The 13,258-nt window shown below is 37.3% G+C and overlaps 1 protein-coding gene and 1 long non-coding RNA gene across 2 annotated transcripts in view; both read left to right on the top strand.

Annotated features, from left to right (window-relative positions):
* LOC149834970 (TIP41-like protein) overlaps nt 1-12,894 on the top strand; it is a 62,332-nt gene extending 49,438 nt beyond the window's left edge. Inside the window, exons 4-8 of the mRNA XM_090011629.1 lie at nt 9,561-9,677; nt 11,221-11,280; nt 11,384-11,425; nt 11,730-11,864; nt 12,619-12,894. Of these exons, the coding sequence (XP_089867755.1) occupies nt 9,561-9,677; nt 11,221-11,280; nt 11,384-11,425; nt 11,730-11,864; nt 12,619-12,717 (453 nt within the window). The 3' untranslated portion in view covers nt 12,718-12,894. The remainder of the gene's footprint in view (nt 1-9,560; nt 9,678-11,220; nt 11,281-11,383; nt 11,426-11,729; nt 11,865-12,618) is intronic.
* Nucleotides 5,235-5,882, top strand: LOC149834971 (uncharacterized). The gene is made up of 2 exons (XR_016432808.1): nt 5,235-5,321; nt 5,398-5,882. It is a non-coding gene; the product is annotated as an uncharacterized LOC149834971 (long non-coding RNA).
* Nucleotides 12,895-13,258: the final 364 nt, after the last annotated feature.

Here is a 13,258-nt window from a genome sequence, read left to right as displayed (position 1 = left end):
TTCAATCACAAGAACGAATAAAGAATAGAGAGAAAGAACGTGGTGGCTGCGAAAAACCCCAAATCAGGGTCTGTGGTATCTGGCTTATCATTATATATAGGCTGGTACAAATATTAGGGTACGAAAATACCCATTACACAACAAGCAAAATTATAATAGGCCATTAATGAACATGTGACTAAATAAACTCGAGTTGGGTCTGGATTCGAGATCCAAACCCAGTCATAAATGATGACTCCTTTTCAATAATTTTCCAGATTTAAGGGTAAAACATCTATAGCCTTTTTGGTGACTTGCATATCCTAAAAATGTACAAGGGATTGCACGAGGGGAAAATTTATCATTTTTATCTGTAAAAACCAGAGTTACCGGAAACGCCTATAGAATAGGGGAAGCGCGCTTCCCCGGGACGCGCTTCGGAAGCGTGAAACGCATCGCTTCCGAAACGCGAGGGGAAGCGCAGGTTCAATTGAGGAAGCGCGTCCCCCTTTAAAGGGAAGCGCGTACCCCTTTAAAGGGAAGCGCGTACCCCTTTAAAGGGGGACGCTATTATGGAAAGGTCGAATTTGCCCTTAAATTTTTTTTTTACACATGAATATATTTTTTACCGAGGTTAAAATGGTAATTTTATAAAACCCGTGAAAAAATAAAATCGAAAGGGGCTTAGGGTTTTGTTTTTTCACGCGTTCCGACTCCTCTCTCTCTCTCTCTCTCGAGTTTTCGGCGAGCTCCGAGTTCCGGCGACCTCAAAAAATTCCGGTGGCCTCCACCGACTTCCGAAGATGAAGATGTTCACCTTCAGGTACGCTATCTTCTCTTACCCCCCTCTCTCACGCTCTGTCACTCTCTCTATCTCTCTGTCGTGCGAGCTCCCCTCCAGTCAGCAACACCAGTGGGATCCAATAGGGTAGTTTTGGGGAAAGTGATCAAGGGTTTTTTCTTTCTCGGTGTAGATCTATCGCAGGTTTTTTTTTTCTGGGTGTATATCAAGGGTTTTTTTGTTCCTGTAGATCAAGGGTTTGTTTGTAGTTTTTTTAGTTTTTGATTCATTATCGCAGCCGTTTTTTTTATTCATTCTGCATGAAGCAGTGGGTTGTTTTTTATTGTCTCCATGATACACTATCTAATGATGGTTTAAAAACTGGCCGAGTCAACCTAGTGACTCGGTTTCACTCAGGCATTTACTGGGTCAACCCAGAAATGAACAAAACTTTGCTGATAGGGGTTCGGGGGCGCAAATAGGGGTGTAGCAAGAAAAAAAAATTGGTGTGATAGGGGTTCAGGGGCAGCATCCTCCTTTTTTTTTTTGAGATAAAATAAAAATGGCTACAATTATTAATAAAAATCTATTTCATATGGACAAATCAAACTATTTGCTGCAGTCAGGGTTGGGCTACAAAAATGGATAAAAATCTATTTCATATGGAATCGGAGTTGGGCTAATACTGAGCTTTTAATTTTTTTTTTAACTGGACCGGGAGGCCCATATTTTGCTTTGATGAAGAGTTTTCGAGTGATATAGGGCTGGTGTCTGACTTGTGTGGTGTGAGGTTCAGCTCGTGAGCAGAGGTTTGATTCCTTCATTCTCTCTAGAAAGTACATTTAAGGAATAGGGGATTGTTAGAGCCTATTTGTTTCATTTTTCCGTTGCAATAACATGATGGTCTTTATCTTTTGTTTTGTGTTATCATATGATGATCATTTATATTCTTATTTGAGACCCATGAATGAACAATATATTGGTTGAGAAACATTTCACATTTTGTGGTTGTTTAACTGAGTTTATTTGGTCGTCTTTTTTAGAAATAAGGGTTAATGCAGTATTTTTTTATCATTCTTGTAGGTTTTAACTTTTAAGTCATTTTGACGATTGCTTGAATCCTGATTCCTGATCAGATTGACTGGATCACTTTTATTATTCTTTTACTGTTGGATATATATGGATTATTGATTTGTTGTTTTCAATTTCAAAGTCAATGAAAAACATGTTCTGCCTCCACAAGTTGTCTTATGGTTTCATTATGGTGTTTGATCTTGCAGACTTTTAGAATCTATTCTCTCCTTGATCTCTTGAAGTGATTTTGCTTTATGTGAATTCTGAACTTACATGTTGATCAAGTGAACCAAGCATGATAAAAGAAACAAAACAAAAGAGATACTTATAAGTATCCTATAATATATAAAAAATATATTATAGGAAAATTCTTGAATTCATATTATAAAAACATATTATACAAATGTATACCAAGCATGATTGAGCTTATCATCCCTATTAAGTATGAATTCTTTGATATACTGAGCATGGGCACACCCAGGCTCGGCTCATTTACTCTATCAGAAGAGTGGGGCAACTAGTATGCTGCAGCTAGTTGTTTAAAATTTTAAATAAATATCATTATTGCTAGTAACAGTCGGCCAATATGAATTTTGTTTTTCTTCGTTGTTATGTTATCTTATTTTGGCATTTTTTCATAAATGCAAACTTTTGAAAGAACTTTTTTTTTTTTAAATTTTGTTTGCTTTATCATAGTATATTATAGAATCATAGATCTTTCACCTCCTTAAATGATGTTTATTTATTTGTTTTAGTAATTGGTAAATTATGAGTAATGATTTGTGTTCTTCACTCTCCATTATTTACTGTTAATAATAGCTTTTTTAAAGTGTTTTAGGTTGATTCTGATACTTTTATGATGCAAATATATTTGCATGTTCTTTGCTTCATTAATGACCATCTCAAGCTATGATCACGATAATTCTGATGACGATGACGATTCTTTGTACAATTTGGAGCATGAATCATCTAGTGGTGTTGGGAAGGGCAAGAAGAGGTCTTCTGCTTGTCCATATCAGTTTGAGGACCGAAACGAAAATTGTTTTGATGAGGAAGATGAAGAAGAATATGACTTGGATGACTACTATTCTGAAGATGACCAAGATGATGAACCACCTAGCATGCATAAAACAACAGTGCTATGGCGCCATGTATTGAAACAAAAGAAGAGTGGGCAAGGAAAGCAAGGTGGAACCCAAGTTTTTATGTGCAGGCACTGAAAAAATATTTATCATGGGTCATATACTCGAGTTTTTGCACATCTCATGGGATCTCCAAAGGGACAAAGTGTTGGGATTGCCTTTTGCCCTGAAGTTGCAAAAAATGCAGAATTGGCAAAAAAAATTAAGAGGCAAGTTCGTCGAGTGGAGGTTTCATCAAGTGCATTTGAGTTGAGGAGATCAAGAATTGATACTCCGAAGAAGCCTATTAGTATGACTACATCATCTAGTGGAAGCCGAAAAACAGTTGATATTCGTGATACCTTTAAAAAGGTAGAAAGAGATGATGTAAATCACAAAATTATCAGATTTTTGTGTGCAAATGGTATACCTTTCAATGTGCTTCGATCACCATATTGGGAAGAGATGATATCTGCAGTTAGTAAAGTGCCCGGATATAAACCCCCATCATATGAAAAAGCGCGAACAACGTTGCTTGACAGTGAGAAAGAGTGTGTTCACAGGGAGTTAAATGAATTTCGAGAAAAGTTTGAGGAGTTTGGAGTTTCCATTGTCTCAGACGGTTGGACAAATATCAAGAACAAACACTTGATAAATATACTTGCCTCAAACTGTTTTGGCTCGATGTTCTTATATGCAAGCGATTTTTCTAATGTGCAACAGTCAGCTGCAAACATTGCCGAGTTTTTGAAGACGGGATTTAAACTTGTGGGGCCTTCTAATGTAGTGCAAGTGATTACAGACAATGCAACAAATTGCAAGTTAGCAGGTGAAGAATTAAAACAAACGTACAAGTATATTTTTTGGTCACCTTGTGTTGTGCACACACTTAATTTGATCTTCAAGGATTTGGCACATGAGTTTCATTGGTTGGGAGAAACATATTTGCAGAGTAAAGAAATTGTGAAGTATATCACAAATCATTCAAAAGCACTAGCAATCTTTAGAAGCAATGAAAAATTAGAATTAATAAAGATTGCAAAAACAAGGTTTGCTTCACATTATACTACTTTGAAACGCTTGCTTGATGTGAGGGAGAGCTTAAGGCTCACAGTAATTTCAGATAGATGGAGCGATTGGAAGCAATCATGCACGGATGAAATTATGAAAAAAAGGGCTGTTACAACAGAAACAACTGTTCTTGATGAAGAATATTGGGATTCTGTACGTTTAGCATTATTGATTACAAAACTCATCTATAAGATGATTAAATTTTGTGATCAGGAAGGCCCTATAATTGGTGAAGTGTATGAAGGCATGGACAACATGTTGGGGGAAATCAAAGACAATCTAAAAGGACAACCAGACCCACATGCTTACTCCAAAATATTACGAGTCGGAGTATCTCAAAATCCCAGCAGCAGGAGGGGTCAAACGAGTTTCTCCTGGTAAAAATTTAATTCTATCTATTTAATAAAGTTTAAAGTTAAATGATTTAATTATTTTATTATTTCATTTGCATTTCTCTTGTTATAGTTACTAAACATTTTTTTTTGCAGAAAAGGATAATGATATCTTAGACGGTGCAATGCTTGCGCTTGAAGTCATATCTTCTGGAAATGAAGAGTTATCTACACTTTATAGGTCACAACTTGTGGCTTTTGCATCAAGAAGTGGAAGATTTAGCCGAAATGCAGCACGAATAGATGCACTGAATCCTACAATGTCAGTGCTTAATTGGTGGCGTTTTTATGGTGGTGATACACCGGAGTTGAGAGCATTAGCCATTAAGGTTTTATCTCAACCTATTAGCACATCTTCTGCAGAAAGAGTGTGGAGCACCTATAGTTACATTCACAATGTTAAAAGAAATAGGCTCAATGAAGATCGTGCTGATACCTTAGTGTATATTCATTCTAATCTTCGATTGATTGACAGGTATAATTAAACTGTGTTGTACTTTTGTTTTGGTATTTTTTTTTCTTTTTTTTATCATTGATTGTTTATTAGCATTCATATTTTATATTCTTGTTATAAAAGGTGCAACAGTCGCTATAAAGAAGGGCCTAGTCGAAAATGGGATATCAATCCAGAACTTTCTATTGTAGAAGAAAATACGTTGAGATTAGAGGATATGCGATGGAGAGATTTGGATGATAGTGCACAACAATCAAGCACTATTTCCAAATCCAAACATAAAGATGTACAACCAAGAGCTCCATTACCTCCAATAATTATACGTACAAATGAAGTTCAAGAGGATACAAATCAATCCATCAGAGCTAGTAGAACTGCAGATATACAAGAGCGACCATCAGTTCCTCGTGGTCGGATTGATCGTTTCTTTAGCCGGAGACCTAGGCAAGGTATGTTGATATTGTGTTTTTTATATTTTAAATTATGGTTTTTGAACATTTTAACTTTTTAACGTATTCATTATAGGAAATGAAGGAAGGAGCAGAAGACATGGTCGTGGAGGACAAGATGCACGTGATGATGCAGAAAGTTCGCGATCTATTGCTGACTTGAAGGGGAAGAGAAAGATGACAGATTAATGAACTCTTGAATTATTTTTTTTTTTATGATGTAGTTGGAGTTGTCCAACTTAAAAACTTTTATGTTACTTTTTTGTCATGGTCTTATAATATTTTTTTGGTATACTTTTATTTTGAATCTTGCATGATGAAGTGAAGTAGTGGATTATGTTAATTTTAAGGTTAGACTTAGAGTTTAGAACTTTGTAGCTTATAATTTACAATTTAGAAATTTATAGCTTCTTAGGTCGCTTCCGGTTCGCTTCCTATGTCGCTTCCGAGACGCTTCCTATGTCGCTTCCGAGACGCTTCTAAGTGGTCCCACGCTTCCCGCTTCCTAAATTTTTGAAAGTGCCTCGCTTCCCGCTTCCGCTTCCCGTATCGCTTCCCGCTCCCGCTTCCTCGACTGGCAACTCTGGTAAAAACAAAACATTTACACCAAAAAACCCTCAACCTAGAGTAATTTGGATTTTGTTTGAAAAGTTTTTCCACAAAAGAGATGTTGTTTAGCGAAAAAGATGTCATTCTTTTGATGAAATAAACTGGTGTTAAAGTGGCTTCGCCCCGAAAAGTTTTTGGTACTTGATGTGTAATAAGTAATGTTATTGTTGTTTCTATAATCTGCCTATGATTTCTTTCGGCTAAACCATTTTGTTGAGGAGTATAGGGACATGATTTTTGATGTATAATACTGTGTATGTTCAAATAATCTTTAAATTCTTTTGATAAAAATTCTCTCCCTAAATCAGTACGAAAAATTGAGATATAATTTTTAAATAGATTTTTTACTATATTATGAAATATTTGAAAGTGTGGAAAAACTTTGGATTTATGTTTAATAAAATAAATCTAAGTATGTCTTGTAAAATCATCTACGAAGATTACATAATATATAAAACCTTCTTTTGATATAACAGGTGCGGGTCCCCATACATCCAAATGTATTAATTCAAATGGTCGTGAAGAGACAAAAGTTCTTTCTTGAAAAGGTAATCTTTTCATTTTTTCCAGAATACATTTTCACATGTAAAGGCTTCAAAATTACAAAAAAAAATCATCTTTGAAAAAACTTGAGCTTAGATACAATAAGGTTTCGAAGTCTCTTGTGCCATAGATTTAAGTCAACCTTTTGAACATTACAATATAATGTCTTCTTGGGTATATCCAAAAAATCTATGTAGTGCAAGCCTCCTTCTCTATGGCCTTTCCCAATCAGCTTCCCTGACTGGTGATCCTGCGACATCCACGAGAGGAGAAATGAACATTACATCCATGGTCAGACAATTGTAATACAAATAAAAGATTTAGGTTGAGATTAGGGATATATCTAACTTGTGGAATATAAAATCCTTTTGAGTTTTGAAAACCTTATTCAAAATTTCTTACTCCCTTGATTTCAAGGGATGTGCCATCAATAGTAAAAACATTTGATCCATTTGAGTTATAACATTCAGATAACATATCAATGTTTGGTGTCATGTGAAATGAAGCACCTGAATCAAGGAGCCAAAGGGATTTATTTGGATCGGATATGCCCACTTACGAGAAAAAGTGGAAAGAATGAAAAATAGGACACGTCAAGATTATGTCTTGACTTGTAAGTTGCGTTGACATCAAGAAATGTTCAAGCCTTACAAAGTTTGAACATGTCAATGATGCTTGAGACTATCTTAAGAGAATGTATTCTCTTAAAGATATTGCCCATATATGCAATTTACAAAATCAAGTTCAGAATATGGTTCAAGGGGATAAAACTATTAGAAAATACAACAATCGTTTGTCTGAATTATGAGAAGAATTAGCTCTTCTTGAACCAAAGTGACATTGCCCATCGTAGGAAGGATTTCTTTCTCTCCTTCAATCTTTGTAAGAATTAGCTTAGGTTCTAAATTGGTCCCATCCACTAATCTCCACAACCCCTTTCCTCATATAAAATGCTTCATAATTGAAGCCTATGTAACATGATTTGTATCGTTAAGTTTAATGGGTTTAATGGTGACATTATCATTGTCATCCATTTTACAAGGTTTGAAACGACAAAGAGAAGAGAGAAGAAGAGAGGAGAAAGAATGTACTCCACCACGGATAGTGAGTACGAGCGCTCCTCCAAGCTTTTGTAAGAACACAACTTCACATATACTTGAAAAGAATATCACTTTTCTTCTCAACCTTTGAATGATACGCTTTTCGATGCACCGATAAGAGTTGCTTGATCACAACTGAGTTCTGATACCATGTAAGAACATGAGTTCTTTAATCAACACCGAACGAAGCTTCAAATGGCTTCAACCAAAACACCAAAGATCAAGACTCACAAGAACCACAAGGGTTCATACAACAATACCCAAAAAAGGGTATGCAAAAAGAGAAGGAAAAGTATATATATTAAGAGGGTAAAACGCCCTTGAAATTCATACATAATAAGGGGACTTTTGCCCCATATTTATACACAATGAATGAGAGAGGAGAGGGAGTCGTTGGGCTCCCAACGGCTCTAAATAGAGCCGTTGGGAGTTCAACGACTTTCTTGCTTTTTGACTAGTCAATGTTTGACTTAGTCAAAAAGCCCAAAAACAGTCCAAAAAAGAAAAGGAAAAAGAAGAAAAAGTAAAAAACTAACTAAACTAATTCTAACTAGACTAATTCTATTCTAACTATATTTTACATATAATTTAACAGGCATTCCAACCATTTCTTTTCAAACTTGGAATGATTGTGTTCTCATCATCCCAAGTTTGAAAGGGAGTGTTAAAGAATGCCATATTACACAAGGTTGTTAAATGCGATGAGGCGAAGCGAGGCGTTGAGCCTGCGCTTCGCCTCTGAGGCGTACGCCTCTCACAACTGGAATGGAAGTGAAGCGGTGGGAGGGGAGGCAGTAAGAGAAGGAGCACCCGCCCAGCTGGTACGGAAGCGAGGGATATGCCGGTCGTCCGGTGGTCGGAGAAGACTGAGCAGCAGCTGCAGCACAGCAACTCCGGTGGTCGGTGGTCACAACTGGTTGGAGGTTGATGAGGGGCGCATCACAGCAACGCCTCAGTACCTTGAGCGTGCACCTCGCCTCTGAGGCGTACGCTTCAGGTACTGAGGCGTACGCCTCTCACAACACTGATATTACATGTATATGTGCTACCCTCATAACTGTGTACATATGTTTATTATTGAGGGGCATTTTAGTAACATAACATTAGGGACCCTAGTCAACTATTTTTGTCCTCTTGTGTAGCAAAGGGGGTTGACCCCTATATGTTGTATATTCTCATTCTTTTTTAAGCTAATAAAGCACTAACCCTTTGAGTGCTCTTCTTTTTCTTCTTCTTCTTCTTAATGCTTCAATTCTCTTTGTGCAATAATGTCTAACAACTTTCTTGATCCTATGTCACACGGACACTTTACTTAGCATGTGCATCTCATATTGACACAACATGACACTCAGACACTTTACGGACATGCTTTTCATGCACAGTCAACATTATGTATTTTCTTTTATTATTTTATTTACTTATTTCATATTCACTCGAGTTATTTTTCTTTTAAAATTTGCCATGAATTACATTACATTTCAATTTCAACTTAGTTTCATTATTTGATGTTCCTAAATGTAGTGATTAAAATTGTTGTTCTATACACACACACATAAATATACATCTATGTGGTGTACAGCCATGTCCCTGTGTCTTAATTTTTGAAAATCATCATATCATACTAAGCTTATCAGCATCGTGTCCCACTCCCATATATATATCCATGTGACGGTTCTTGATCTGCTATACTTTCTTCTATTGTTCATCTTTGTTCATTTTCTTGTCATTTCACCCTTGTTCTTATTTTTTCTATATATTCCCTATATATATAGTTATAAATTTCATGTTAAGAAAAGATGGCGCCCTTAGTTGATCTGGTCTGCCTTTTTGGATAATCTATCATGAATTGAATAATGTGTGTTGGAGCTGTGTGTTATCAGTTATTTCTTGGCATTATATTTTCAAACAATGTGCTCTATATTTTTAGAGCTTTAACTCAAAGTCCTTTGAACTATCCACGAACTAACTCATTCTATTAGATTACCAGATGGCTATGGGGATTGTGCCTGAAGATTCAAGTAGATGTTTGCGTTGGAAGGATTGTGATGAGCGGATTGATCTTGCTGCCTTGGCTCCAAAAGAACCTATAATCTTTTTTGACGAGGTATCTGGGAACCCGCTATTTTACATTTTTTGTGTATATCACTGCTGGATCAGATTAAGTGGAAGGCGACCCTTATGGTAGTCATCTGGTTGGTGTCTCGTTCGAATTGACATTGAAGAGATCATGAATTGATCATATTCCAATAGAGTTGGATTTTGTTTGATGTGAGCAGAATCTTTATATCTTTGAACTGACATGCAAAATTTCCAGCTCAATTGAAGCTGGAAGCAAGGGTGGTTCCAGGCCTCGATGATCCAGAAACCTGCAGGCTAAGTGCCAAAAAGATGGTGGGTGAAAACAGTGGTTAAGGATTGGGTAATGTTGCCCCCTTCCACATCCCTTTTCTGCCATAGTAGAAGCTGGAATTAGTGGTGCTGGCACCATCGGGTTTGGATAGTGCCAGCTTCACTATTCTCCAGCTGCTAATGCATGAAATTAGTCGTTGATGCCCAAATCCTAATCGGGCAGTACTGCATTTGTTGTCTGGACTTGCATGTGCTAGATGGGGGGATAATTGCTCCAAACCTTTACTCAACTGCAGCACTTGTTTTATGGGTCTGTGATGGGACTGCCACCATCCAGCTAGGATATCTTCACCATTCTACATAAATCCTGAGAAGTAACCATGCATGGTCTCTCTGGTTAGTGTGAAAAGGTGCAACAAGTCATCTCCATTCTAAATCAAGCCCAACAAGTTACCATGCATGTTTTCTTTGGTTGGGTCATGATCTATATGCTTAGGTTTGGTGTTGGTTTTGGATTAGGCATCATGTTCAAAGACAATATAAATTTAATCGTACTTCATGTAATGTTAGGTGTTGCCCTAATCCTGTCACATAGACACGGCAACCAGGCAGCCGTACCCGTGTTGACATGACCCGACACAGGTACTGGTACCGGATGCAGCACGGGTACGTGCTGGTTTGGATCGGGTCGGGTCCAACCTCGACCCAACACTTTTTTTTTTGCCCTTGTTTGAAGGCAGGGAGGAAGAAAAAGGAAAAGGAGAAGGAAGAAGAAAGAAGAAAAAAAAGAAACAGGAGGAGAATGAAGAAGAGAACGAAAGAGAAAGAGAAAGAGGAAGAGGAAGAGGAGGAGAAGAAGGAAGAAGAAGGCGAAAGAGGAAGAGGAGGAGAAGGAAGAAGACGACGAAAGAGGAAGAGGAAGAGAGAGAGAGAGAGAACCTCTTCTTCTTCTTCGTGCAACAATCCGAGAGAGAGGGGGGAAAGGGCGTGCCTCCTCTTTTTCTTCCTGCAACAATCACAGAGAGAGAGAGCAAAAAAGGTCCCTTTTATAAGAGATATAAGAGAGAGAGAAAAGAGTTTGGGTCTGGATCATATGTGGATCCAGACCCAAACTCTTTTCTCTTATATATATATATATATATATATATATATATATATATATATATATAGCCGTTCCCTTGCACCCGTACCCATGTGACATAGCCCTAATCTGATCCTGAATGACATGTTTGCTGCCTGCCTTCAATAATTCTGTTCTTCTGTATGTTCGATGTGGCATTTTTGCTTGATCCAAACAGGTGGTATTGTATGAAGATGAGTTGGCAGATAATGGTGTCTCACTCTTAACAGTAAAAGTGGTGAGTGCAGAAAGGCTTGTTCTGATTTTCCTTATGCAAACTTTGTTAATTTTTGGTGCAAAAGCTACTGAGAACTGTTTCACCTTGTGCTTCTAATTTGCAGAGAGTGATGCCAACTTGCTGGTTTCTTCTCTTGCGTTTCTGGGTTAGTCTATGCTGTCATTTGGACTTATATTGGATTTTATTATGATCTCTCTAATGATGCATCGTGGTCAAATTCTTCACTACACGGGAATTGGGCTTTTACTTGAAAGTTTTTTCTTTTTCATAGTATTTGATGATTTCAATTAATCATATAGAGAACTATTGCTTGTGTTTTCCTTTTTGGTTGTTAATCTTGTACCGTTGATTGGGTTTGACAGTTCTAATAGAACTTTTAGGCCAGGACAAAGTTTTATAGCACAAAATGGGGTTTATTTGCTTAATAGAGTTATTTATATGGCTTGCAGCTTAGAGTGGATGGGGTGCTGATGAGATTACGAGACACTAGGATGTACTGCGGTTTTACAAATGACCAGGAAAAAATACCTACCATACTACGTGAATGTTGCTGGAGAGAGTGCACATTCAAGGCTTTATCTGCTGTAAGTATATCATCACACACACATCTTCCATCAGTTCTGGTAGAACGGGTTATCTTCATTGATTTAAGAAGTATGGTATGATTGATCATGTTCAGATGAACACGGACGTGCCTTTTTCATGTGTTTCATATTCTGCCATGCAAGTTATTTGCCAAAATACTATTTCTTTTCTATATGTTCTCATCATAAACTGGCATGCATCTCATCTATTTAATGTTATTCTTCCATCTATTTTTTTCATTTCACGTACATCATTTTTTTGTGTTTAGAATATCATTTTAGCTTCAACACATTCATTGTGGTGGGGGTAGACCTCTATTTGGGAGTGCTGCTAATTTGGGGCAGTAGTTGTGAATTTAGAGAGTTCGGTCAAATTACTTTCAAGGTGGCTGTTTGTAAAGAACGTGTTGGCCAGGCACTTGATGAATTTGTCCCTTTGCTCATCTCTCGCTAGGAGGTACCTGTCAGTTCCAGGAATTGAATGCCTCTTTAATTTTTTCCAACCACTCCACTCCCTCTGACGTCTAGCTTCCAGACAAAGCCTTATGTTGGTGGGGCATTTGTATTCATTCTTCATTTCTTCTGTTATGACCATTCCTGTGTAGCATACAGTGCTTGAGATTTAATATGTGAATAATTTCTGAAAATGGGCGCCTGTAGGTTCATCACTTTTTGCTTCAAAAGTTGTTCCTCTATGCATGGCTGTATGATAACAGTGATACTGAAGTTCATTAACTGATTTGCTGTTATACAGAGAGGCTTTCCATCTGATTCAGCTTCATATAGTGATCCGAACCTCATCAGCCAACGTCTCCCAGTCATCTTGCAGAAGACTCAAAATTTGTCTTTGTGACCAATGCGCCAAATGTTTCATTATACTGCCAATACTGTTAACTTCTGTAAAATAAAAAGGTTTCTGTAACTTGGCATATCCAAATTGCAATGCATATATGGGAGAAATTGAGATGTATGTTCCCTGACCCAGAATTTTTATTTGAGAAATATTTTTTGATGCTTAAGTTTTTTTTTTTAAGATAGGGATGCCGGGGGATAGCCCCCATGGGATTCGAGCCCAAGACCCCTCGGTTATGATAGTACGACCTTACCATCCAGCTATCTTATTCTACCCTTGATCCTTGAGATTGTTGTCAATTTTGAACCAAAGTGCAATTGGCTTTTCTGCACAGATGTCGATCCAGAAAAAAAATCCAGTTGGGATCATTTTTGGAATTCAAAAAATTTCAGTGAGAGACTGAACCAGAAAGAAATCCAGAGAGGGATTCGATGAAGGGGTGGTTGAGTCCAATAAGTTGGGAATCATAAATGTACAGTGGATTGAGTTATAGAACGGAGTAAAACATCTTAACTGCTTATACAGGAGAGCAAGCAGCAGA

The sequence above is a fragment of the Nuphar pumila genome, chromosome 6 (assembly GCF_984573655.1).
Source record: "Nuphar pumila chromosome 6, dmNupPumi1.hap1.1, whole genome shotgun sequence".
Lineage (NCBI taxonomy): Eukaryota > Viridiplantae > Streptophyta > Magnoliopsida > Nymphaeales > Nymphaeaceae > Nuphar > Nuphar pumila.
The sequence above is the reverse complement of the archived record's forward strand: the minus strand, read 5'-3'. Positions and strand labels throughout refer to the sequence as shown.